Source organism: Camelus bactrianus, chromosome 10 (genome assembly GCF_048773025.1).
Source record: "Camelus bactrianus isolate YW-2024 breed Bactrian camel chromosome 10, ASM4877302v1, whole genome shotgun sequence".
NCBI classification, from domain to species: Eukaryota; Metazoa; Chordata; class Mammalia; order Artiodactyla; family Camelidae; genus Camelus; species Camelus bactrianus.
In genome coordinates, this window is record NC_133548.1 from 9,873,199 (window position 1) to 9,900,605 (window position 27,407).

The 27,407-nt window shown below is 52.4% G+C and overlaps 1 protein-coding gene across 6 annotated transcripts in view; it reads right to left on the reverse strand.

Moving 5' to 3' along the window:
• Positions 1 to 5,386: 5,386 nt before the first annotated feature.
• CD6 (CD6 molecule) overlaps positions 5,387 to 27,407 on the reverse strand; it is a 38,345-nt gene continuing 16,324 nt past the window's right edge. The window contains exons 2-13 of one of the 6 annotated variants that reach the window (XM_045517684.2): positions 18,423 to 18,491; positions 17,188 to 17,538; positions 16,272 to 16,583; positions 15,253 to 15,555; positions 13,986 to 14,051; positions 11,337 to 11,477; positions 10,898 to 10,996; positions 9,712 to 9,834; positions 7,837 to 7,908; positions 7,361 to 7,555; positions 6,970 to 7,071; positions 5,387 to 6,443 (exon numbers count right to left, since the gene is read on the reverse strand). In XM_045517684.2, coding sequence (XP_045373640.2) covers positions 6,379 to 6,443; positions 6,970 to 7,071; positions 7,361 to 7,555; positions 7,837 to 7,908; positions 9,712 to 9,834; positions 10,898 to 10,996; positions 11,337 to 11,477; positions 13,986 to 14,051; positions 15,253 to 15,555; positions 16,272 to 16,583; positions 17,188 to 17,538; positions 18,423 to 18,491 — 1,898 coding nt within the window. In that variant the 3' untranslated portion in view covers positions 5,387 to 6,378. Of the gene's footprint in view, positions 6,444 to 6,969; positions 7,072 to 7,360; positions 7,616 to 7,836; positions 7,909 to 9,711; positions 9,835 to 10,897; positions 10,997 to 11,336; positions 11,478 to 13,985; positions 14,052 to 15,252; positions 15,556 to 16,271; positions 16,584 to 17,187; positions 17,539 to 18,422; positions 18,492 to 27,407 lie in introns of all 6 variants that reach the window. The other 5 variants (XM_045517682.2, XM_045517683.2, XM_045517687.2 and 2 more) reach the window with 5 other exon arrangements.

Below are 27,407 nucleotides of genomic sequence, written 5' to 3' on the forward strand. Positions count from 1 at the left end.
GGGCATCTGCCTTCAGCCAGGATGGGCTTCCGTCCTCTTGGGGGACAACCCTTCCCCAAGAAATGATGCGTCTTCATCCTCTCTCGGCTCCATCCTACCCTCCCTGTTCTCTCTCCAGCCTCTACCTTCCCATTTTCTTCCCTGTTCCTCTTCCTGCCTGTGATGGGCTCAGAGTCTGGCTCCTGGGTCCCAGCTGGGTGACCTTGAATTAGTTCCATGACTCCTCTGGGCTTCACTTTTCTTACCTGGAAATCAGTGGAAACTAGGATATCTCACTGCCCTGGGAGGGTGTCAGGATTAAGTGGGGCCACACACGTGAGGGATGCAGGACAGCACCTGGCTCGGAGGAAGCACAGACAAAGGATGATGGCAGCGTGGTTGGGCTTTGCTGTCTGTTCCATTGTCTGCTCAGAACGGCGTTGCCTCCTCTTATCCTCCTGTGTCTCATGACACGCTCTCTCTCCTCTCCCTTTGTCTCTCTCTTCTTTGTCTTCCTCTGTTGCTATTTTGGTCCTTCCTCGATGCTGGTGCTGCGGGGTGAGCCTCTTTTCATGTCAGGATGCAGAACCCCGTCAAACTGGTAAACAGCTGAAGGATGTGGTGGGAGATGAACTTTCCACTGAGGCTGCTTTGAACTCATCCCTTCCTTGATGGGTCTCCCCGGCTCCTCCCCACTTTGGAGACTCCATCCCATCTTCATGGAGTCGAGACGGGGGCCTGGGCCCTCAGCCAAGAGGCATCCACGCCAAGGAGCCACACAGAACTCCGGCCCCCTCTGCCTGTCTCCAGAACCACCAAGAGGGTCTCAGGAAGGGGCGGAAGTGGAAACCACAGATGGGGTGATAGGGAGGGATGGGGAGCTGAGTGGCGGCTTGGCAGATGTGCCTCGGAGGTGAGGTTTCCAGTGGAAAAGGTTGGGTACCAGCCGGTGATGCCTGGCCAGGGCTGGGAAGCCTGAGTCTGTGCCCCTGAGAGTGGTCTCAGTGCCTTGGAGCCACGCTGATGCAGCCCAGAGAGCAGACCAGAGCTGGGGACCTCTGGTGGGAAAATCCCACCCAGGCCTCTTCCTGGCCTCATCCCTGGGCTGTCCCAGGTGTCTGGAGGATGCAAATCAACTTTGGGGCCAGAAGAATGGTATGCTGCTTGGCCAGGCATTCTGATCCATAAGCACAGAAATGAGCCTTTAGTGTGGATTTGACCATTTTAGGAGGCCATGTGAAATGGCAGCGGGGCCCGGCCACTCTACGACAAGCTGGCAGCCCTGGGAAAACTCAGAATCATCCTGAGCTTCAGTTTTTTCAACCATAAGATGAGATTAATACTAAGATCTCACGGGCTGTGTTGAGTCCGTACTTACAATGTGCCCAGAACGGTGCTCGACTCATAGTAAGTTCTCCGGGGTGGAAGCTGTTATTTATGTCACTGTTTACCATTGTGGCTGGAGGTTGCCGTGTTGGGAATCACCTCCCATGGATGCAATCACTCTCCAAATCTTAGAATCCTTCACCTTCCCCTGGTCCTGGCCACCAAAGCTCGGTGGCCACCTCCCAACTCAAACCCACCTCCGCCTCACAGCAGTGATCTTCCTAGAGCATCCAGCTCATCAGATCATTCCTTGCCTTAAAAATTCCTCATGACCCCCCAGTGCTACTAGGACAATGACCAAACTCCTGGACAAGTTACAGAGACTGTCTGAGATGCTCCTCAGTGGCCTTTCCCCTGTGCCCTCCCTGCTCCCCAAGCCTCAGCCAGTATGCACCACACACACACATGTTGCCGCTGGGAATGTCCTTCACTCTCTTCTCCGTCCAGCAAACTCCTGTACATCCTTCAATAGCCTAATCATTTGCTCCTTCTTTGTCATGCTTTCCCCAACCACCCCTGGCAGGGTTGGTGGCTTCTTCCCCTCTGCCCACACAGCCCTGTGTGAGGATGTGCTGGAATCTGAATGAGGCACAGGTTATGTGCTTGGGTAGCACACGGGCCGGATATGCTCAATATTCCTTTTGAAAATCCCTTGAGGAGTGAAAAGAAGCAAGTTGCCTAGGAGTGTGGATAGAATGCCCCTTTTTTTGGTACAAGAAGGGGCAGGGGAAGCAAGAGGTATTCCTATTTGCTGGTGTTTTCATTGGAGAAATGACAGTGTTTACTTGGGGAGGGGGAAGGGAGGGGCGATAGTAGATGGGTGGGTAACAAGATTTTAATGATATGCATAGAGTTTTGAATCACATGAATATATTTACTATTTAAAAGAAGGAAGGAAGGGTGGAAGGAAGGAAGGGTGGAAGGAAGGAAGGGAGGGAGAGAAAATGCAAAATCCCTTAGGGAGTCTCTTGTATTTGAGTCTGTCCTGTGCTGCTTCCAACCTAGAATCTTCTCCCTCCAACGTCAGATCAACCAGATCTGGTCCAGAAGCAATGGACTTGTGTTTCAGACCATCACATATGAAAAAATGTGACTCATTAATAACTAACATCCCATCCAGCGTGGTAAGACGCCCACTCCATGAATGGTTCTCAGGGTCTGGGGGAACAGGGGGTCCCAGCTCCCACCTCTCTCGTCCCCCCCGGGTGTTGTTCACCGAGGAGGACAGTGGGCTCAGTTGTTCTTTTTCTTTCTCTCTTGCTGCTGAGTAGATGCGCTTAAGCTCGCGTGGTTTAAATATGCCTGTGATGCTCCCCCACCGTGCAGTGCGGTGGTTTCACACTGGGGCTTTGGAGATACATAGAAAATTTTTTTCTACTGTCTGCCAAGCTGTGTGACCTCTGGCTAGTCACTTAACCTCTTTGGGCCTCAGTTTCCTTATTTATAAATTAGGGAGGATAGCTCTTCTTGGAGAGCTTTTATGAGGATTATAAGCAATAATAGACTCCTGGCAGATAGTAAATGCCACCCACTGTCATCGTCATCACCACCACCACCACACCCATGGGATATACTGGCAGTTACTGGTCTTTGTGTCTGTCTCTCTCAAGGAAGGGCCAAGTTTCATTCCTCTCTGTGCCCTGGGGCCAGGGTACAGCCTCGCCGCATACGGGTGCCCGGCAGAGAGTTATTCCATCCCTGAGTTTAGCATCCCAGCAGCCAGCAGGTGCAGACAGGCTGGTGCCTCCAGATCTCAGAGCTCTGTACCCAGCAGTGTAGCTCCAGTGTGCACAGGGACAGGAAATGGTTTCCACCTGAAGTGCTATGGCTAACACTCAAGATGCTGAAGCCGGATGGCACATACCAAAAACCTAGTGCAGCTGCTTTTTAGCTGTGTGACTTGGGCATCTTAGTTAACCTCTCTGGGCCCCAGTTTTCTCACCTGTGAAATAGAGTTGGTGTGAGAATGGGCTGTCCTCAGCCTCTTCTCTTCTCAGGATGGGCCACCCTTTACCTCGAAAGCCACCTGGTTTCTTGTTTTCTCTTTGTTTATGCTTTTCCTTTGACTTGGAATGCTCATCCCTCTCCACTCCTATAGCTAACTCCTACCTATCCTTTACCACTCAGCTTGGGCATCACCTCCCCAGGAACCCTTCCAGGATGGCCTCCCTCCAGCAGGGTCAGCGGCTCTCCTGGGCCCCATACGTTCCCTGTACATCATTCACTGCCCCTGCAGAGCCAGAAAATTCCTGGAGCACCTCCGCTTCAGATATAGCCCCTCCCCCATCAGTGTTTCTGAAATTGGGATTCAGCTGCCACATTCATTTCACATCATTGTGTTTCCTCTCCCAGATTCTTGAGGCGTACATAATGCAAGCTCTCTAAAGAGTGGCAGATAAGCACACCTGTTTATGATTGTGACTTCCCTGTTAGGCTCCCTGCCCCTTCAGGTCAAAGCGGGGTGTCACTCATCTCAGCCTTTCCAGTCCCAGCACAGATGTGGCTCTGTAAGGAACGGTCTGAGTGCCCTAGAGGCGTAGAGATGGGGGAAGGTCTTCCCTGGGAGTAACTCCCATCAGCCAGCCCAGGAAGACGGCTCTGGCAGGAGGCACTGTGTTTCTGGACACCAGTCCTCAGGTCTCCTGCCATTTGTGACCCTGGTGCCCCCAGGCTGGTCCGGGCTGGGAGGGACCAAGGGAGATGTGTCTCAGAGTTTCCCCAATTTCTCTCCCACTGGTGTGTGTGTGAGAGAAGGAGGCAGCCAGGGATGGGGAGGTGGCTCTGGTGTGAAATGAGGGAGAACTCAGAGGGTATCACCATCTCCCTGAGCCCTGGGTGGCCGGGTGGGGTTGGGTAGGGCCAGATTGTGACTTGGCTACTAACTCCTTGGGTGACCTTGGACAAGTCCTTTCCCCTGCCAGGCCTCAGTGTCCCCATCTGTAAAATGAGAGTGGGAAAGGTTTTCCCCATGCCTCCTCCAGCACCAGCGAGCCAAGACCCCATGAATTGCTAACTGTCTAGTCCTCCCCTTTCTCCTTTTATGGAGATCTCTCACCTCTACTGATTAGCCTGTCCATGACGGGGAACATTGCCAAATTTCTAATCCTTACCACAACCTCTGCGGTACCTACTACTGCCTTGCGCACTTTGCAGACAAACTTCAAGTGGCTTGCCGGAGGCCACACAGCCAGAACAGGGTGGAGCTGGGATTGGAACCCAGGCTGTCTGACAAAAAAAGGCTTTCACAAACCACCCTGGGAATCTGTCCCTGCCCACCCTAGCCCTTGCTCCTCCCTTAGGAGGAAAACCTGGGAAGGTTCTGAGGGCCCGAGGAGGGGGGCCCGTCACTACAGCAACCACATCCTCTGACGGTTGCCCTGGGCAGTGCCGGCTTTCTCCGCACCTCTGGGACAGGTGAAGGAAGGCTGCCAGGCTCAGTCCCTCAGGGCAGGATCCATGGAGCAGCATCCTCCACCACCCCCTGCCCTAGGAGGGCTCAGAGGGAGCCTGACCCCCAGCCCTCTTCCCACAGGCAGTGCTGCTCCTCAGCATTGCAGCTGGGTGAAAACCCCAGCCTCTGAGCCAGGGGAGGGTTCATCTCTAAGATCCACTCCACATTCCCCTCCGTATCCCTCAGCCTCATCACCAGCTCCTCCTGGGCCTGGGATCAGTGCCTTTGCCAGGCGGCTCTGAGCATAAAATCCATTCCCCCTGCCCATCTCGGAAGTTTTAGGAGGCCCAGGTCAAAACATCTGGCCTGCTGAGCCAGGGCTGGTGGGCAGATCAGGGAGGGGGCGGTGCTGAACTCACAGGCGTCTGTCCATCTCCTCCGGGAGGACAGGTCCCGTGTCGTCTTGTGCTTGCATCCCCAGCAGCTGTCACATAGCCGGGTCACAGTAGGTTTTCAATTTGTCCTGACATTTCCACCTCGATGGTTAGAGCTGCTCCCACCCAACTCGCGCACGTGCACAAGCAGAGCCTGGGTTCTCTGAGTTCAAAGACTTATCTCGCCACACCCCAGTTTCATTCAACAATTAGTTTAATCTCGAGATACTCAGAGCAGGACACCAGAAGCCAGCCCTGGGCCCTCAGGCCTCTCTCTGGAGGCTGCCTGGACACGTTTACGGCTCTAGGAGTGACATTGATACTTATGTGTTCACCGGGGAGGCTCCCGTCAATCCAACCAGACAGATGGGGACTTGGGGCCCCTCCTGGAAGACAGCTCTGTGCTTCAGCCGCCACGGAGACTGGACCCCACTCTGAATCTGTGGGTTGGAGGGTCTGGATGGGACCATCTTTGTAAACCGTACGAAGCTCAGAATAAGGATCTGCTGGCCAGGGACGGTCACTGCAGAACAGGGCTGTGCCCCTTGTGGGCTCCGAGGGTCTCTAGAGGCAGGGCTGCCCTCAGGTCCCTGCTCCAGGAATTCGGGGCGGGGAAGGGGCAGTCATCCTGCTCGCCGTCAGCCAGCTGAGCCCAGGAAGGCCAGACTCCCTGCCAGGTGCAGTTACCAACCTGAGCAAAGCCTGGCCAGCAGGCGGCCCCCCAGCCCCAGCCCCTACCTGTCAGAGCCACAGCAGCACAACAGCCCCTGCACCGGGGGCCTCCCTGCCCCTCCTGGGACCTCTGGGCCCTGAGCTGTCAGAGGTGAAGGGAATCAAAGCCCCAGACACCTGAGGGTTGGAAGGGGCCTCAGGAATCATCCAGTCCAACCCCTCCACGTGGCCTGCTGAGAAGTGGCCCAGATCCTTGTTCGTTCCTGAGGCAGAGCTCGCCACCCCTCAGAGGCAGCCCCTCCGGCCGGGGGCTGCCGCCTGGGCCCGGGGGAGGGCTGTGCTGCAGGCTGTCGATGGATGGAGGCTGAGTGTACAAGGTGTGGACTTTCCTCTTGTGTCTCCAGGGAAGGACTCTCAGCCCCTGAGGGATGATCTGGGCAGACGGGGCTGGGGCAGGGGGCACAGGCAGAGCAGAGTCCGGAGGGTGGGAGTGCACAGAGCCTGGCAGGGCCCAGGCTAGGCTGCTCCGATGTCATCATAGTCTTCGGAGGAGGAGCAGTTAGACTGGGGATTATGGGACCCTGTGTGGCCAGGACACTCTGGTCAGAGAGAGGTCCAGCATTGCCCCTGCTGAGCGGGGACAGAGCTGGGAGGATCTGGGTCCACATCCCTCTCCCTGTGGTGCTGTGTGAGACCATCTTCAACTTATCACCTTGTTCAAGGCCATTCCCTCGCTAGAATGTCAGTCCTGAGGGCACAGCCTTATCTGTGTAGTTCAGGGCTGTAGTCCCTGAGGGCTGGAGCCCCTCTGCCACTACAACCTCACCCAAGGGGCTATCTGGCTGCCTCTCCTTGAATTCCTCACCTAATGGGGAGCTCACTTCCTCTCAAGGCACTTTTTTTGAATCTCTGTCCCAACCACATCTATTTTCCCTATCTCCTCAAAAACAAACAAACAAAAAACAACCCCCCCCACAAACCACAACCTTTTACCTCTTTTCTTTTCCCCTTGAGCTGATGTGTTGATGTATCCAGGCTGCCCTACTCATCCACCCTCCAGTCCCTCTCTGTGTCCCTTCCCAGGACCCCCTCCCTTGCCACTGGCACCTGGACATCCAAACTGCTCAGAAGGGGGCTGGGGTGGCGGTCGGAAGTTCTGGTACCACTCTCCGGAGGAGGTGCTGGAGCTGTCATCAGGCGGGGGCCCTGCTGGAAACCCCCAGAGCCAGTCACCCTCTGCCAGGAGACAGTCAGTTCCCAAAATGCCAGGGCTGGGAGGCCCTCCAGACTTAGTCAAGTCCTTCCCTTGACCACTGGGGAAATGAAGGCCCAGAGAAGGGAGATTTGTCCAAGGTCACACAGCAAGCGGCTGTGGAGTTAGGACTAGAATCCTGAACTCAGCCTGGCTTGGGGCTCCCAGCTTTACGCTTCCTCCAGCCAGATTGGCTACAGGATGGGAGGTCGGAGCAGGCACACAGTCCTCCTGGGCCCACCTTACCTGAAAAAGTCGCCTGGGAGCCTGCCAGCTCCAAGTTCGGGGGCTGCTCCAGGAGGGGGTTCCTCTCTGAAGGAAACACCTGAGAGTCCCACGGAGGTAGCCTGCTGCTGGGGCTATTGCAGTACTCCTCCCCTGAGGACGTGCTGGAGTGGCTGCTGTTCCTCGGGTGGTGCTGAGGGCCCAGAGAGGGGGCTTCTGCAATGCAGTGTTCAGGGTTGGCAGGTGAGACCTGGGAGGTGTGCATCTCTTCAAATCCTGGGCCCGAAAGAGAATGGTGATAAAGTAGAAGCCATGCAGCAAGAGGGCTTTAAGTTAGACTTGAGGAAGAACTTACTGCCGATGGGAATTGTTAAAGTCAGAAAGGAGCTGTGGAGGAAGGTTGTGCTGATGCTTCTGAAGGTGAGTGAGCTGCTAAGTCTGGAGGCAGAGCTGGCATCCTAATCACTCCCTCAACATCCCTCCCTAGCCTGACTCACCTTCCTCCAGGGGGGGCATCTGGAACCTGTTCTGCTGGACCTCCTCGTCTGTGAAGCGGTACCGCTGGGAATCTACAAGCAGAGGTGGTGGTGAGGGAGGAGGTAGAGATGGTTCCGCCTCCTTGCCAGGGATGCTGGGGCAGAGGCTGGTGTTTCGTGGGACTCAGGAGGGTGCCCCTGAGGCTGAACAGGGTGGGAGGACAACCCTGGTGTACAGAGGGGGTTTTCATCAGATCCCGGGCTCACGTCCTAGTCCAGGCAGACCCTGAACCTCAGTCTGAAACCAGAACCGGGAAGGCTACTTCTGGCTGGAGAACCTAGTGTCCTGTGCCTGCCCGCCTGCAGCTGCCCCTACTGCTACTTAAGGAAATATTAAGAGTCCTGGGTTGTCTCCTTGTGCCCGGGCATCAGGAAAAGGGCAGATGTTGCCGCTTGAGGAGACATCCCAGAGGGGAAGCCGAGAGTCTGGAGTCTTTGCATCCCAGGCTCTGTGGTACCTCCATTTCAGAGTCAGAGAGATGCAGAGTCAAAGTGTTTTAAGGACTTGAGTGTCTGGAATCTGGGATTCTGCTCTTCCAAACCTGGGACTGCTGACTTTGAGTCTCAGTGTCATAGGATTTTGGACTCTTAGTCTTGCACGTTACATGCCTGGGCTCAGAATCTCAGGTTCTAATCTCATCTCTGTGACTCCCAAATGCTGGTCCACGGCCCCACAGAGTAGAAGCATCTGTACGGGCCCCAGAGGCCCTGGATCAGACGGCTGCTGTCCCCACATCTGCTCTCCGCATGTAGGAGGAGACCTGGCCTTCATCTGGACACACAGCTGCCCAGGACAGAGGCTTCATCTCTGTGCCTCTCTTGCAGCTGTGGGTTTATGTTCTGGCGGGTGCTGCCTAGAATGCGGACATGATGGTGAACCATTCTGGACCATGTGGACAGGACAACACCTTAGGACTGGAGAGTAGGAAAAAGGAGCCTGGGTCCCCTCCAACTTCTCCAGACACTATCATTTGGAGTGACATACAGCTAAACTCTCATCCTAGCTAATAAGGTAGGTCCTGGGTGGGGCTCAGGGAAGTTTTGATGAGATCCCAAGGGATTCCACAATAGACTTGAGATTCTCTGCTCTGGCTCGTCCTCCCGGCATTGTGTGGGCCCTGCCTAAGGCATTGACTTTCCTGGTCCTATATTCCCAGCAGGCAGAGAGCAGAGCTGGAGAAGCCGGCTAAGAGGTGTGGGCTGGGCTCACGGTGGAGGTGGGGGAGGAGGTGAGGTGGATGGGACAGGATGGGACACAAAGTGGGTGTGAGCGTGCGAGAAGCCATCGGAGCTGGAGTCCCTAGAATCTTACACTGACGCAACCACTTTTAGGAGACTGTGAAGGGACTGATTTTAAGACCCTGCATGAAATACTAACTACTATATATAAAATAGATAAAAAACAGATTTCTTCTGTATGGCACAGGGAACTAAAGTCAGTATCCTGTGGTAACCTATAATGAAAAAGCATATGAAAACGAACATATGCATGTATATGTGTAACTGAAACATCATGCAGTCCCCAGAAATCGACACACTGTAACTGACTATTCTTCAATTAAGAAAAAAAATAAAAACCTGCATGGCCACAGACAAACATGGAAGAAAAGGCGGTCCAAGGGGAAAGTGCCTTGAGACACGGGACATTGAGATGTCTCCAGGGTCACAAAGCACTTAGAAAACTTCCATGCAGGACCACTGAGAGTCAGTCTAGGAGGTGCCGCTCTTGTCCTGCAGGGACCACTGGGAGGAACCCACTGCAGGGCTCCCAGGCGGCTGGGCCCTCTCCCTGGTTCGGGCAGGTGGGCCCTCAGGAGGCCAGGCCCGGGCACTCACTGTAGAAGGTGGTCAGGGCCACGGGAGGCTGGGTGCTGAAGTCATAGTGCTCATAGTCTGAGTCCGAGCTGGAGTTCGAGTCTTCAGGGGGCAGGGCCTGGACCTGGATGGGCAGCTTGGGAACTGGGGAGAGAACAGAGTGGGGGGCGTGGCAAGGCAGGGGGCAGAAAGGCGCAGAGACAGGTGGCAGAGAGCATGGATGGTGGGGACCAGAGACACTGGGGCAGGGAGAGTATCAGGCAGCCCACCTTGTACAAGACCGCCGGGCCTGGGTTTTCTAAACATTCCCCATCCATTTCAAACACGGGGAACAAAATAACATGTATTTATTTATTTAACACTTCCATAGCAGCCACTACATGCCAGGCACTGTTCTAACATTTACAAGTATTATCTCATTTAGTACTCATAACAACTCTGTGAGGTAGCTACATGAGTGTCCCCATTTTACAGCTGAGGAGACTGAGGCACAGAGAGATTCTCACATTGCCCCGAGACACAGATAGTGTGGTTCTTAACTCTAGACCATAATATTCAGTGAGCGGCTGCCCTGGGCCTACCGTTGTGCTAGGTTCCGTGTTCAGATTCTCTTCTCAAATATATGGTTCCTGGGTGCAAAGAATCTTTATAATATTTGGCTGAGTTTTATATTGGTTTTTGTGTCATTGAACACTTTCAAATAAAGGTGATCTAATATATTCATAAAGTGACCTGATTAAACTTGAACTCCTTCACAAGAATCTCAAGAGGTGTAAAAGATGGATGACTGGTCCCATTTGTTTCACTTGGAAAATATGAAATAAAATTATATTCCAGGAACATGTCGATGGGGCTTTGCAGGGAGGCTGACTGGGCAGGCCGTTGGAAGAGGCAGTGATATTACAAACCCACTGGCTGATTAGAAGAGCAGAGCTTTCTTTTGAGAACCAAGGTCCAAAATGCCCCGGGCCTGTTTTGGTCCAGAATTCAAAAGGCTAGAGTTCTAAAATGAGCACTGGAAGGTCATGTACCACCAAGGCCCAGACTGAGACTGGACCTGCTCAAGGTCCCGCAGCTGCTAGTGGGCTGGCCAGGTCTCATCTCCAGCTGGGGCACCGCTTTGACCTCAGCAGTATGGACCCTCCAGCAAGGATCCCTTTCCTGTCCTCCCCAGCCCTCCCCACGCCCAGGGTGGGAGACATCCTACCTTCTTCTTTGGCAATGGTGATGGGGACCCCTTGATAGCTTTCGATCCCTACTGGGGTGGTGGTAGGTAGGTGCTGGTGGTTCACTGTAGCAGGGAGGGCTGAGGGAGGGGAGGCAGAGATTCTAGGAGTCATTTTTTGTTCCCTCCCAGTCTACCCAGTCCTGTTCTTATGGAGACACCTCCTTCCTCACCTCCCCCACCCTCAAAAACACACACACACCAATCGGGTCCTCCCTTGGAGCACTTCTGCTGGGCATACTGGGAAAATCCTTCCCATCAGGAGGTGCTTCTTGGGGCCAGGGCTGGGTGGCCATTGATGGATCACTGCCACTCCTGCTGAGGTCCCCCACGGTTTACACCCCTCTTGGAGGACCGCGCCTGAGACCTGCTTCTTCTCATCCCTGGATCTTTCCCGTGGCTCCCAGGACTCTGCGCTTACCGTATTTTCCTTTAATTCTCAAGAGGATGATGGCTATGGAAATGAGTGAGACAAGGAGGAGAATTCCCAGAAAGATGCAGGTGATGAGGAGCATTAGCTCTCGAGATTCCCAGTCCTTCATTTTCACTGTCACAGAAGATTCTGGAAGCAAGACCCCCATATCAGGAAGAAAGGGGAATGGACGTAGACTTCTCTTTGCCTTTCTCGCTTCTCCATCCTCTCTGCATCTGACCACTTCCCCTTGGACCTATCCTCCTGCTCCCTTTTTTTTTTTTTTTCAAATTTTCCCATCTGCTTTTAGGTGCTTGGTATACAGTAGGTGCCTGAGAAATGCATATTGAATGGATGATTGACTGAATGAAAATTTCTCCTGGCCACCAGCTCACAGGGATCGCTTTCTGCTCAGCAATTATTGAGCACCCACTGTGTGCCAGGCACTACACTCTGGGGGGACAAATATGACAGCTGTGTCACAGGCCTTGAGGGAAGATCAACAAGCCAACGTAATCCAACTCGGTGAGATGCCTGCTGATGACGGTATGGACATGTGTGGGGCCCTACAAGGGGCACCTGATTCTCTATGGGGAAGACCAAGGCTGGATCCCCAGGGAGGGTGACTCTGGGCCACCACTGGAAGGGAGCAGACAACAGGAGAGCTAGATCTTCTTTCTGTGCCCCAGACGCACCCTTCCTACCAGACATGCACTCCCCGAGGGCAGTGGGGAGGGCCACAATTCCGGACCTCCCAGCTCTGCAGCCCTGGTGGGACTTCCTGCCTCCCCCACCCTCTTGGCCCCAAGCCTGCTTTCTTTTTCTTTTTTTCTTCTCTTTTTTTAAATTTTGGTTGGGATTTTTTTTAACTTTTTTTTTGGGGGGGGTGCAGTAATTAGGTTTGTTTGTTTGTTTGTTTATTTATTTATTTATTTGGAGATACTGGGGATTGACCCAGGACTTCCTGTATGCTAGGCATGCACCCTACCACTGAGCTATACCCTCCCCACTTTTTCTTTTCTTTTCTTTTTCTGTTTCTTTTTTTTGGGAGAGGGCACTTGGATATGAACCTGCACCCCTACTTAAAAGAACCCAAAGCAGAAAATGGGTGGAGGCTGCAATGAAGCCAGTGCTTGGAGTGCTTACCACCTCCTGCTCAATGCAGAAGGCCTGGGGTGTGCGGACCACAGGGCTGGGTGAAGGGTGGTGACTGCATCACGGGGGGCTGGGGGGATGAGATCAGCCTTACTCCCCAGCTAGGGGCAGTGTCTGCTCCCCCTGGGAGATTACTGCCTCCCTGTCTTGATTTTTTCCCTCTTCCTTTCTGTTTGCATATGTGGTAGTTTGGGCCAGGGTAGGAACTGGATTTAGCAGCAGGAAGCAAGTGCAAGGGAGAGGCCGGGCTGCGGGGGCTCAGGGGAGACCAGGGGATCAGGGCCCAAGGGAGGGGCTGCTGGGCCAAAGGCTGGAGTGTGATCCTTGGACACTGGGTCTCTCTTTGCTCTTCTGAGGATGGTGTGGCTCCCCGCCCTGACCTCAGGAAGAGAGCACATTCGAGGCGAGGGGGTGTGGGTCCTGGCGAGATCTTACCCCACAGACTGCGTGGTCCCCAGCATTTCATTCCCTCTCTGGGACCTCATCCATTGCCAGGTTCTCTGGCAGGACTTCGTCCCCCTCTGTTCCGCCCCCAAGCCATCCATCCTCTATAAGAAGGGAGCCAGGAGGAGTACAGCCTGTGAATCTGGGCAGGTCCCTGTGGGTGTCCCAGGGTTGCCAAGGGGCTCCTTGCCTGGACCAAATAATTAATAAATAAGAATCACTGAAGCCCAGACAGTGCTTACTGTGTACAAAGCCCTGCTCTAAGGGCTTTATAAAAGTGAATTCACAGGAGACTCACAACAACGCTGGGAGGAAAGTGCTAGGATTATCACCCCCCTTTCAAAGTCAAGGGATCTGAGGCTCAGAGAGGATGAGAGCTGCCCAGCATCATGCAGTGAGGCAGTGGCCCAGCTGGGAGCTGGGCACCACGAGTCTACCACAAAGACGGCCAGGCTCCACACAACCAGCAGACAGACCAAGCGTGGATCTGGAGTTCAGAGCCTTGCATGCAAATTCCAGCCAACACTCGCTGGTGGTCACTTCCCTCTGAGCCTGTAAGCTTCTTCCTCTGTGTAAGGGTTATGGGAAGACCTCCCCCACACGGCTGCCTGCCGGGAGGATTAAAGGGTTGGGAAATCATGACTATAAAGTGCTGGGCCAGTGCCCCAAGCTTTATAAACACAATGGCTGTTACCCTCGGCGTTCCCACCACCTGGCCAGTAACAGAACAGCTCTGGCTCTCTCCAGCTCCATCCTCCTGCCCAACCGGACCAGAGCTCATGGAGAGTGGGGAGGGGACTCCGGTCCATGAAATACCACGATTAAGGGAGCTGTGAAGCTGACATCACATAGACAGGGGAGGTGGAGAAGCACAAAGCGCCCAGAGAGCCCCAGGGGCGGTAGGGGGAGGCAAGGCCATTGTCTGAAGGTGGGGGATGGGGGACAAAACATCAGACCCCTCCCACAGACACATGCACGCACACGTACACACGCACTGGTACACGCAAATGCACTCATGCACCAAAGCCTCTGAAAAACTGTGTCCCCAGAGACACTCACCCACAGTGACTGGCTGAAAACTTGCAGGGACTTCGGGAGTAGACAGATTGAGCAGACTCCGGGCACCTGTCAGAAAGCACCGCTTATTCACTCAGCACACGTGCCTGAGCACCTGCTGTGGCAAGACCTTGTGCTAGAAACTGGACAGGACAGACAAGTGGCCTGGAACTGGGGGTGCATTCCTATTGGGGCTCCCGGCTGAGGAAACCTGCTTTTCCCACACCCCACAGAAGGAGGATCTCATGGGTGAATTGCTGGGGAGGTTTTTGGTTAGAATAAAGGGTTAATAAAAGAATTAGCCCTTCTTGCTGTTATATAGTATATGTTATAGATACATTCTGCTATAGCCCACAAATATTTCCCTTTTCTATCCATTACTGGGTTTGTTCGTCACACCTGCCTCAGGAGGTGGGAAGCTGACATTCTCATCATAATCATAATCATTTGACAGGTAAGGGATGGGGCTTCCAACATCCCTTGGTGAATATTATCTGGTTTCCTGGCTACCCTGTGAAGTGCCTCGTGTCAGCATCCACATATTCATGAGACAAAAGCCTCCCAGCTGGTAATCAGCAGAGCTGGAATCGAAAGCCTGGTGTACCTGAATTCTAAAGCATCGCTAACACTCTGTTCAGGTCTAATGCTCTCTCACATTTTAACACCTCTGAAATCGGGATCATGACATCCATTATTACAATTGATGGCATGTCAAGAGTTTATTTTGGCAGCATTTTTGTCCCTTATGGTACATAAAATAATAATAGCGTGACTTATAATCAGTGCCATCTTAGATTTGGTGAAACCCAGTCAAACCCAATTCATAGAGCAGATGTGAAGCTCAAATGAAATATATAGTGAGTGCCCAGCAATGCCTGGCATCTGATTAGGGCTCCAGACACCGTCACTGATACTATTAGTGTCTCCTAATGTTATTTTTACGATGATCATCAGCCCTGGGATTGCAAATTGGTTTCATCTTCTGAGCCAGTTCCAGTCAACAGGAAACACTGCTTAGCATATAACAACGCCTCAATAAAGATTTGACTCATGATTCTGGGGCTGATCTGGGGAAAAGAATGCCCCGATTAATTAGCAATGTCTGCTGGCCATGGTAAGGGCAATGGTCCCTCTTATGCCAGTATTTGCCATTCCTGACCTAGCTCAAGCTGTGGCCCTTGGCCTGTGAGTTCTTAGGCTGTGGATTCAGGTGGCATTCCTAGTCCAGATCTGGGGATCGGGGGAGCAGGGGGGAGGGGAGGAGGGATACCTGAGCAGAGGACCCTGGCTGCCTGCGATTGGCTGCAGAGGTTGGAGTTGTTGTACCGCCAGGAGCAGTTGGAGAGGGTGGGCTCCCATCCCTCGCATGAGTAGTACATCTTGCCCGCCAGGGAGTGGGGCAGCCCCTTGGGCACCTGGGCCACAGTCCCACAGCCCAAATCCTGGCAGAGCACCTTGGCCTCCGGTGAGTACCACGTGCTGTCACATACTGTGTTCCAGACCCCTCGGAAGTATACCTCCACCTGCCCCTCACAGGCATCAGCGCCCCCGGTCAGGCGCCAGGACTGGTGCTCTGCAGGGTGGGTAGGAGGGGTGCAGAGTCAGGTCAGGATCCTTTGGGGGAAACCCCCACTAGCCCCGACCCCAAAATGCAAAATCCCCACAGCCAATCACGTCCAGCTCTTGTGTCCTCTCCCTCCCGCCTCTGCATCCCCCTCTCATCTGCGCATCTGCTCTGGCTGACCCTGCAGCTCAAAGTGTGGTCCTCGGACCAGCAGCTTCAGTATCACCTGGGATCTTGTTAGAAATGCAAAACGTCAAGCCCTGCCTCAGACTTACTGAATCGGAACATACACTGAACAAGACCTGCCTCCCTCCCATTCCTGGGCACATTAAGAGAAGCACTGGCTGGACCAGAGCTTCCTGTCCTCATTTGAACTGCTGACAACCTCCTCCCAACCTCCCCACCTGCATCTCCCCTTGCTGCTCTGAACCTGGTGACCAACTCCCACTCAGAAAGAGCCTGACCTCAAATGCCACCTACTCCAGGAAGTGGGCAGCCTTAACCCTCTGGCTCTGGATTGCCTGCTGCCTCTTAACTCCACCTGACTTCCTTTCTTAGGCATTTATCACTATCTCTCCTGGATTTGTCTGAATCTCATCGTCCTTCTCGGACTGTGACCTCCCACGGGCAGGGACCATCTCTCCAGCACTCACGGCAGGCCTGGCGCCCAGTAGGCCTACAGTAAGTGCTGAATCATCGTGATTCAGCGTCACCCACTGACCTACCTGAGCACACCACGCCAGCGTCCTCCTTGTGGCCACAGTAGCCGTTTCCCGGCAGCCCCAGGCAGTCCCAAAGATAGTCCTCTGACCCGGAGCAGTTCACTTGGTCGCGGTGGATGGGTCCTTGGCCAGGGGCGAAGTGCAAGCCGGGCAGGGCCTCGACTGCCCAGCCGCAGCTCAGCTGCCGGCAAACCACGTGGGCATCCTCCAGGTCCCACGTGTCGTCACACACCGAACCCCACTGGCCGTGCTCCAGCATCTCCACGCGGCCCGCGCACGAGCTGCCACCACCCACTAATCTCAAATCGCGATTTTCTGGGGATGGGAGAAGGAGTTTGTGGATGGGGGAGAAAGAAGGAGAAGGGAGGGGGTAGGAGAATGGTCAGGACCGGGCAGGAGAGTTATGCCTGAGGTTGTGGACCCAGTAAGAGTGGCTGATAACTGAGTGGGCAAGACTGGGGAACTCTGTCAGGGCTGGTGACCTGGGGGCAGCGATGAGGACCTGGTCAGCACTAGGGACCAGGGAAGGTGCCAGATACCTGTGGGAGGGGCTTGGAGCCGGTGGGAGGGGCTAGTACCCTGGCGGGGGGAACTGAGGAATCCTCTCAGGGCTGTGGTAGGCAGAGCCTCCGACCAGTGGGTGGGGCTTAGGGATCTGGCGGGCGGGGCCTGAGGAGCAGGTCTAGGGACTGGGGAGCTCTAAGGGACCCTGGGAACCTGAAGTATTTATGTACCGGGGGTGGCTTAGGGGCGCTGCAGCCCATCAGTGTGGGGACCAGTTGCATTTGCGTTGGTGGTGGGTAGGGGTAGTAGTCTGGAGGGCGAGGCTTAGGTCCAACCAGAGCTGGGGACAGGAGGGAAGGTCTGGGAGGTCAGACAGGCAGGGCCCGGCGGCGGGCGCGGGTTTGTCCGCTCGTACCTGTACAGGTGACCTGGGCCGGCCTCCCGTCGCTGCTGCACGGGTGCTCCGCCACGGTGCAGAGCTGCCACTTGGCACCGCTGCACAGGACGGCGGGCGCCACGGCCCGCGTGGCGTTCGGGGCCCCGCTGGCGTTGCCTGCGGCTGGACCAGGTGGCAGCTCCGGAGTCGGCAGGAAGGGTGGTTCCGGCCCCTGCGCCCCTCCGCAGTCCAGCAAGCTGCACAAGGCCTCCGCGGCCGTGCGGCTCCAGAGCGCGCCGCAGGCGGGCTCCCAGGACGACCTGAGCCTGACCTCCACCGTCCCGCTACAGCGGCTGCTTCCGTTCACCAGGCGGACCCCAAGTCGCTCCCCTGGAAGCACCAGACACCAGCTGAGCCTCAGCGGATGCAGATTCGGATTCTGCCGATCCCAGGAATGAGAGTGGGGCGGGCAGCTGCCAAAGCCTCCGCTCCTGATTTGCTGCTGCATGACCTTGGACCATATGTTCTAGTCTGCAAAATGGAGCTGGGCTGGCTCATGCCCGGAACCTCTGGTCCTCCTTAGAGTCAGGAGAAGGTAGGGCTAAAGGTGACTAGAGGTTAGGATGGGTTAGGCTTGGGTGTCCAGTCCCTGCAAACTCTTCTCTCTTGCCTCTGCCTCCAGAGGCACCCTTGTGTGAAAGAGGGCATACTTCCCCTCTCAGGCCCCTCTGTTTTTCTCAGGGTGCTACCGTGGAGGTAGCATCGAGACCTCGGAAACTTGGAGGTTGGATATGGGGTTGGTAATGGGTTTGAGGATGCACTACTTCAGTGGATGTTGGTGCCCCCTGCCCCAGAGCCCCTCCTTGGGGAGCCACCTCCTATTTTCCTCCAGGGTGGCATCTCTAGTGCTAGGGCGCAGCTTGGCTCTTAAATATCTGTTGAGTTAATAAAATACCCACCTGGTGGAACCTCACCACCTCCACCAAGAGTTCTTTAGCTTATTCTCAACAAATCCTCTTAAAATGCTCGCTGAACATTTTGCCCACGTGTATGTAAATTTTTATCAGTGGCCTCTCAAAGCTGGTAGCTCAAAGATCTCAAAGTGAATCTAGCAGTGGAGCTTCTGGCATTGGGTCAAGAAGGAGAAGTGTTGTCTGGAGTTTGGGAGCCTCCTCGGTACCATAAAAACCCATTTCCCTTTCCCATCACCCCAGAAGACCACCTGCTTGGTCTCAGAAAGCTGACTGTGGACCCCAGGAAGACTGTCTCCTCACCTGGCTCCAAAGGTGGGCTCTCTGTGCTGCTGGTATCACGCTGGTCAGAGGGGGATGGAGATGGGTGACCTGCAATTAACCAGCAACAGCCGTGATGGGTGAGTGAGCTCAGGAGTGGAGGGCACAGAGGTGGCTTGCAGGGCTGGGGGCACTTTCTGGAGCCTTCTGTGGCCATATGGGGCCTCTGGTAAGACCCAGTCCTTGACCTTGGGTGCACTTATCTCCCTTCGAGGTAGAGAAATTCTCAAGCTTGGGAGCTACAGCATCCTCCACTTCATCTACTAATTGTGTGCACATCCTCAGAAATCAGAGAAGAGCAGAAAGGAATGATCGTGGCTTTGGGGCCAGGTCCACCTACTGGCTGAGTGACCACAGAAGGGTTACTAAGCGCTCTCAGCCAGAGTCCCGATTTGTTGGCAATAACACTTAGGAAAGTGTTGTGAGGCTAAGAGAAGACAATACCTGTAAAATATCTCACATATAGAAGAAGCTAGAAATGGGATTAATTATTAAGAAAAATATTTTTTTGTTTGGAAAATTTGTTGGAGAAATTCATGTCAGACTTTAGGGTAATGGACACCTCCTGGGCTGGAAACCATTGGGCTGCAAAGTGCTTTCAGACACTGAGGAACTAATGTTTACAGAGGACCGATTCTATGCCTGGCCGTTGCATGTATTATTCCTTTTTCCTTCAATGACACAAGGAGGTAGGTATTAGCTTTCATTTTTTAGAAATTAGGAAAGGGAAGCCAAAAGAATAGAAATCAATTGCCTAAGCCAGATAGTGTCCATTTGTCCCCAGAGTCTCTATCCATTTTGCCCTGGAAGGCTGACCTGTTTGGACTAAATCAACATCTTCTGGGGCCCTTTGGCTTCTGCTGGGCTCAGCCAATGGGGAACCCCAGCAGAGAGAGGAGGAAGGGAAGAGAGTGAAGTCTTGGTGTTTATCCCCCTCGGCTCTTTCCTGGTGTGATCCTTTGGGCAGGCCATGTCCCTCATCTGAAGGTCATCGCTCCTCTCCGGGGGTCCCCGCTCCTTGACTTTCTCCTTCTGGGCCTCAATGATCGCTTCCTGGTCTTGTCTCCTCTGGCCCAGAGGGGTGACAGCTCAGCTGCTCTGAGCTCCTTGTTACTGCATTATCCATTCTAAATAGACCTTTTCTAAATAAGACCCCTTCAAACTCCAATTTTGAGTGTGCCATCTGTGTCCTTTTGGGACCCTGACTGATACGTGGCTTGAGGCCATCCAGGTAGCAAGTGGTGGGGCCAGGATTTGAACTGTCTCCAAGGAATCAGCTCCATGCAGGGCAGGGATATTCCAATTTTCAAAAGCACAAAAAGGAGGGATATGGCTGGGACCACGGTGCTCACAAAGTAGCTCCTCTACACTTCTGCATCTCTCCTGCACTTAGGTTGGGGCCATTGATGTCTGGGCAGAAGAACAGGTGCCCACTGTCAGGCCAAGGGAGGTGAGAGGCATTAAGCCTCCTCTATCTCTTTCTGCTCTGTTGTGGCCAGATTAGAGGCCCTGGGTTCCAGATGCAAGATGGAGAGGAATGCTGACCCTACTTGATTTTGTGTAAGAAGTGAACCTTTACAATATTAAGCTATGAAGATTTTGAGATGTACTTGTTAATTGCAGCCTAGCCCGGCCTGGCCTGACTGATACAGGGGCTGAAGATTCAGGCATGACTGTTGCACATTCTTAGCCTTACCTGAGAATATTCCATGGACTTACACCTGCACAAGCATGAGCAAACACACATGCACGCACACATACACACACACTCTGCAGACACTGCTCTCCTACAAGCACCCAGCTGGGCTACTCCATCACCCAGACAGAGATAATCAGGCCTTTAATTGCCTGTCCTGACCAACTCCCTGGTTGGCTGCCCAGCCTGACCCCCTGAAGGGGAAATGTCTCAGAATTCAGAGCACAAACTCTGCGGCTAATGTTATATTCAGAGCAAGAATTCAGATGCCCCCAAGTTAGGATTTCAGATCCCAGCTCCCACAGCAGTGGTCCCCATGCTCTGGTGTAGCCCTCATTATTTCTATGTAAGCTGGGTCAGGGGAGGCCGGGGAGATGGGAGGATTGGGATGCTGGTGCAGTGCATGTGTGTGATTGGGATATGTCTTTGTGTATAAGTGTGTGTGTGGTTGTGACTGCATGTGCATATGTGGGGGGCTCTAGCTCACTTCTGGACACCTCTCTCTAGGTCTGAGAAACCATTTCTCATGCACAAAGACACACATGTTTCTGTCTGACCAGAAAACCCTGGAGGGAAGGGCCAGAGGCTGGGTCAGCCCCGTGTCCCCCAGGGTGCCCAACACAGTGTTTGTTGATTGACTGACTGAACGAAACAGCGAGCAGGAGCCACCAGCTCCAGGGACAACTGTCGCCGAGGCCAGATCCACTCAAGGGTTTGTCTTCTGGGTCACGGGCATTTTCCTATACCCCATCCCAACCAGGGAGCCTGGCTTTTGTGTTTTGACTTCTGTGCTGCAGGAACAAAAGCAGAAGTTACCTCTTACCCTCCTTCCATCCAGGCCTCGGTTCATGGAAGGCCCAGTCCAGGATAGGCACTTCCTAGGCATTGTTACTGCCCTTGCCTGGCCGTGTGCTTCACATCATTAAATTTGATTCACTTTTTTGGCTGCAATAAATCTATCTGAAAAGGAATCTTTACCCTGTCCTGTGAATTCACTTTACAACACTTAGATGTCTGAATGTAAAAATATTCATGACAGTTTTTTTGAATAGCCAACAATTCGAAGGAGAGTGAATGCCCATCTGTTGGGGAAATTGCTGGATAAAGATGGTCCATTTACAGCATAGCATCTTATGGAGCCTTTATAAAGAATGAACCAGACTCATACCAATTGGAGGGATTCCCATGCTGTGTTGAGTAAAGAAGCAAGATGCGGAGAAGGAAATATAATAGGATACAACTTTTGTAAAACGATGGCCCCAAAAAACCCCTCCTGTGATCTGGTATGATTATGTGAACGTGGAGGAAAGTGTGGAGGAACGCAGGGCAGGTTATGAAAATGAGTAAATTAAAAAGGTGGGCTTCGGTGGAAGGACAGAGAAGAGCCAGCTCCATGGGTGTGTGACCTGTACATCATAAGACGCTGCACTTGGAAGGGTCCCAGACTTGGTTTAATGCTCTGCTGTCTCCGAATGGAAATTCTTAATGATTTTGGAACAAGGGTTCCTGCATTTTCATATTGCACAGGGCCCTGCAAATTATGTTACTGGTCCTGGGGGGTGAGTCACGCCAGTGGGAGGAGTGAGAAGGGAGAGAGAGAGAGGAAACGAGAGATGAAAGGAAAAGATAAAAGGCTGTACTTAGAAAAATCATCTGTATGATTCCATTTACATAAGACAAGGTACAGAGGTAAACATGCAAAAAACGAGAAAATATAAAAACCTAAACGGGCTTTTTGTACTGCTTGCCTAAAACAGAGGGCAATTGTAAAAATAAGTATACTAGAAACGAAGCCCTTCTGTAAAATGGGAGCAACAAGCGCCCGGCGAGAGGCCCTCAGTGCTGTGCTGTTAGACAAAAGGCCTGCGGACACGTTGTTTCTAATAGGAAAAAAAAAAACAAAACAAACTGGAAACAACTGAATTGTCTAAAAGGGATTGGGGATCGGTTAGAAAAACATACCAACACGTTACAAAATATTTGCCTAAAGAAGTAAATAAATAAATCTGTACAAAGAGTTTTTGAGGATGTCAGGGCCTATGATGGGATGATAAGTAATAGGAAGAAGATACACAGTTCTCTCTCCCCTCCAGCACCTGCCCCACCCCTGCCTGGCTTTGAACTTCTGAAGGTCTCCCAGGCCCAGAAGGAGCCCAAGTTCAATGCCTCTTCTAGCCTCCACGGCACCTTTGGCTTTTCCACTGTAGCCCTAGCCACAGGCAATTATGTAGTTATTTTCTTTATGAGCTGTCTAATGGCCAGTCAGGCCCACTTGATTCTAAGCCTCACATGGGTACACTGAGGCCCACGGACTCCCAGTGCAATGGTCTTCCCAGCTGACCCCGTTGCTGCTCTGGGGCAGGAGTGGGGTATGCCCCTCTCCAGAACTGGGGTCAGGCCCCCGGGGACTGCAGTGCCCTCCAAGCTTTGGGAGCAGGGTGCACCTGCTGGCCTGGAGACCACCACGATAGAGTTCACACGGATCAGCCTTTCGTGCCCTGAGTGAGAATGACAAGGGCTAATTGAATCAAGGAAGTCCTGCCCCCCAGGCTCTAGGTTAGGCCCTAGACATTCAAAGGAGGCAGAGCTGGTTCGCGGAGCTGTCCAGAAATATCCACTGGTCCCTGGCCTTGAATGTAAGTGGGTGGGTGCTGGGCTGCCATTCCTTCTGCAAGTGGACGTCCGGGGGACAGCCAGGTGGGTGCCTAGTGTTCTATTTCTAACCACACTGATGAGAGCCATTACCCATCTTGGGCATCCTGGGTCCAAAATGCAGGGAGATAAAGGAAGGACACTGTGATTCTTCCCATTGCACTGATGGGGAAAGGCGAGGTCCCAAGACATGCCAAGTGCCCTCCACAAACCTCCTGGCATGCTCAGCGATATAGCTGACATTTTATTCAGTCCATTTACACACCAGGTCCTTCTGAAATACTTTAGATGAGTTAACTGATTTCATTCTCACAACAAGCCCGCAAAGTGGAGGAATTAAGGTGCAACAAAGTTTCATAATTTGCCCAAGAGGATTCAGCTAGGAAATGGCAGAGCTGGGATTTGAACCCAGGCTGTCTGGTTCCAAAGCCTGCATGCTTAACCACCCCACTTTCCTGGTTTGGAATCTAGCATCCCAGTTTCTGCTTCAGTGATCACGCCAAGGGCGAAGGGCAGGGAGCTCTGACCGTCTAGGTGGTTCTCCTAACTACTTCCAACTCTGCGATGCTCAGCCAGCCCTGAACTTAGACAGCCCACCCAGCAAGGGTGACACAATTCAGCCCTCAAGCCCCAGGGACCAGTTCCCCAAAAGGGCCCCTGACTCTAAGGAGGTGCAGCAAAGAGGAAAGCGTCCTGCCCCAGGGCGGGGATGACATCCGCCCCCACAAGGAGGACCGGATGTCGTCTGGCAGCCCAGCCCCGAGCTGCCCCGACCCTCCCCGCTCAGCTCTCCCTCCCCAGTGCCACCTGAGCCCCCTTATTTCAATGCTGGGGCCAGAGGAGAAATGGGTTACTTGAAAAAGAAGGGCCCACGACTTGTAGACCCAGGGAGTTTAGGGGGAGGAGCCCTGAGCGGGAGGATGCTGGGACTACAGTGAAGGGTTTTCTTCAAAAGAGTCCCTTGAGGTTGTTGTTGGAGCGCAATTGATAAAACAACCGGAAAGGAAAAAACAACCTGTAAGTCCATGAAAATTGGAAAGAAACATAGCACTGATCACACCAGTAACTTACGACTTGATTCAGAGGGAGCAGCTGTGTCCTGCCTTTGAAGGGACTTGGAGAGGCTATGACTCCCCGTTGGGCTGAGTTTATTTTGCTACAGAGACCGAGGCTCTCCTGGGGGCTAGGTTGGACAGCACGGTCCTCACTCCCAGAGGTGATCGGCAACGGTGAGGAGACCAGGCTGCACCCACTGGGGACTTTCCAAGCCCAGGAAGGTTGGGCCGACTTCTCTCTCCTTGGTACCCAAGAGAAAGTCAGCAACTCGGTGTGTTAGGCTTATTTAATTGATTTTACAGGATTTTTGCTTGTTTGTTTTCATTCTCTCGCATCATACCTAGGAAGGGCTTGGGGACACAGAGAAAACTCAACACACAGGCTGTGAACTGAAAGCTGGTGTTTTCCTAACGTCTATATGTTGAAGCCCTCATCCCCACTGTGACGGCCAGAGGAAGTGGGGGCTTTGAGAGAGAATTAGACGAGGATGCGATGGTGGGGCCCTCATCGTGGGAGAAAGGAACAAGAGACATAAGACCTCTCTCTCCAACAAATGAGGACAAGCAATAAGGCGGCAGTCTGAGAACCAGGAGGAGGACCTGGACCAGACCCCGAAGCTGCTGGCACCTTGATCTTGGACTTCTTAGCTTCTACAACTGGGAGAAACAAATGTTTGTTGTTTAAGCCACCTAGTCTATGGTGTTTTGCTACAGCAGCTTGAGCTAAGGCAGCCCATGATTAACAGAGAAAGGTGATGGCCAAGACTTCAAGAGTCCCACCCTCAAAGGACCCCCGTCACCCAGGCCAGAGAAATCCAACTTTGTAACTATCTTTTGTCACCATGTCACACGGCAGAGGAGGTTCACCTGCATGACATCCTCCCTGAATGCCAGACTGAATTCCCCTCCTTTCCATCACCAAACCAAGGCAGGGGAAAAGACAAATCATAATCTCCAGTGAAAGGAAACTCAAAGGAACACCGCTGGCTTTGGGTTATGTTTGATTTCCGGATCTGCCCCCCTTTCTCTTCTGCTCAAGATAATGAGGGCATGTGAGCAACATTATCCAGAAAGCTGTGAGATGAGTCTATTGCTGATCTGCATTCAGTTCCATTTACATTTGCTGAACCTGGACCACGTGCTGCGGACCGGAGCAGGTATTAGGCAGATAAGTGTAAATGGGATGATTTAGGGAGCGGGAGAGTCCGCAGCCTCTCCAGCACCAATGCATCTGCTTAACAGTCCCCACTCTCCGGAAATTCCTTTCTCGTGATTTTGAATGGGGACTTTGGGAATGGACAGAGTAGTGATCTGAACCTATCTCTGCAATGGGTGATGGTGCTGCCCGTCTCTGTCAGCAGCTGTGTGGCCTTGAGAAGTTCACTGAAACCTGCTAGACTTCAGCTTTAACCTGGCACTGGGCGTAATACACAGGCCACATCAGATTGCTTTGAAGGGTGTGTGGATAATACATGCAGCATGCTGCAGATATGGTACATGGCAGCTGCCATTCTATCCCCTACCCTGAGGCTTTGACATGCTTCCTCCTGTGTGGACATAGGAGGGCTGCTGGCTATTGACTATGCATGCGTTCATAACTGGCATAAAGATGGCCCTGAGGGTACCTCAGTTTTCTTCTTTGCAAAGGGACAAGTTCAACTCCCCAAAGGCTGCCTGCTTTCCTCCTGCCTCCTCATCTTTCTTAGGAAGCTTCACAGAGCTGCCTCAGACTCACAACTCGCTACTCCCTTCCCTGGCTCTACACACATGGTGTCCAGTGTTCCTGGAGATGAGAGGTGGACTGCGGTTGCCATGGCAACAGGAGTTCCTCTACAAGCAGAGGCTTCTGGGGTCCCATCCCCGAGGCTTGCTCAGGCTCCTGTGACAAATTAAGCCTTCTTTGCAGCTACCAGATGGCAAGATGCAACACCTCCGAGCACAAAGGATCATGAGCAGCTCAATAAAAATCCCAAGGGATACCAGGAAAGAAGTACTCCAAGCAAGCCCAGCAGGCCAGAGACACTCGCCTTTCACAGGCCCCATCTTCTCGAAGTCCTGTGAGAATTCAGACCATTGAGTGCAGAAGCTGGATGTCTGGTTCTTCCTCTAGAATTCCCATTCAGTAGGTCCTAGATGGGACCCTTGAATCTGATTTGGGTAGAACCATCCACCAGGTTTGGGGAAGCAGAAAGAGCATTGGATTGAAACTGAACAAGCCTAGGTTTGAGAACCAGCTTCTTCCTTATCATAGAACGTGTGCTCAAATCTCTTCATATGCCCGACTTGCCTCCCTCACCTCACAGGTATAAAAACCTCACGAGCCTGAAGTAAGATCACACAAAAGTCCAACACCTGGTCCTAGTAAGTGCCCAAGAAAATCTTGCACAGTCAGCAAGTACAAATGTATATACATGATAGATGTGTATGTGTGTATACACATACAGTAGGTGGTAAATGAGATACACAGGAGGATCATATTCCTGCAAATGAAAAATGGCCAGTAAAGTTGAAGATTCAGATATCTTGACTCCAAAATGATACCTTTCTCTCCCTCTCTCTCTCTCTCTCTATATATATATATATATACACCTTAGATACATATTCTCTGGTATGTCCACATGCAGACATGTATAGGGATTTCCATTGTGACATTGTTGATAATCAAAGAAAATTAGAAGTAATCCAACAGTTCACCAGCAGGAAATAATTAAAGTTACTGGGCTATATTTCTAGATTGAGTTATTGAGTGAGAAGAATGAACTCGATCTATATCTATCCACTTGGACAGACCTTGAAAACATACACTAAGTGAGAAAAATAAATTACAGAACAACATGTCCAGTATGATATCATTTCTAGAAAACACAGCACGTGTGCTAACTAGGGGGCACTGATACATTTTTGTGTAATGAATATATAAAAACATGGGGCGGGGGTTGGGTACAGCTCAGTGGTAGAGCACATGCTTAGCATGCATGAGGTCGTGGGTTCAATCCCCAGTACCTCCATTTAAAAAAAAAGTATAAAAACATGGAGGAGAATTGTACACACATCACACTTTGGAGCATGAATGCTCCGGAGAGGGAGGGATAAGGAAATATTTCAACAGTGTCTGTATGGTTTTCTTTCTTATTAAAATAGATCTGAGCAAAAATGTGAACGTGTCATAAACCTGGGTGGTGGGGATGCCTAGAGGTTGTCAAAACACTCTCAGAGCACTTCTGTGTGTTTGTAGTATTTCTGTCCAACAAAAAGTCTGGAAGATTCTATACCAGAGTAGTAACAACAGTTATCTTTGAAGGTAGCATTATGGGTAAGTCTTTTCCTTTCTTTTACTATATTTTCTAAATTCTGTAATATTTGCATTATATATCATTTTAGTGATGGAAATAATAACAACACTTTTTTAAACAATGATGGCACATGTGAAAAAACCTTTCTGTAGACTTGTAGCTACTGTCTCTCCTTCTCCCCCGGAAAGAATCGTGGTCCCATGAATGTATGTGCCCTTGAAACCCTAACCAGGGATGTCTTGCCTCAGTTGAGTGGAACAAAATACCTATT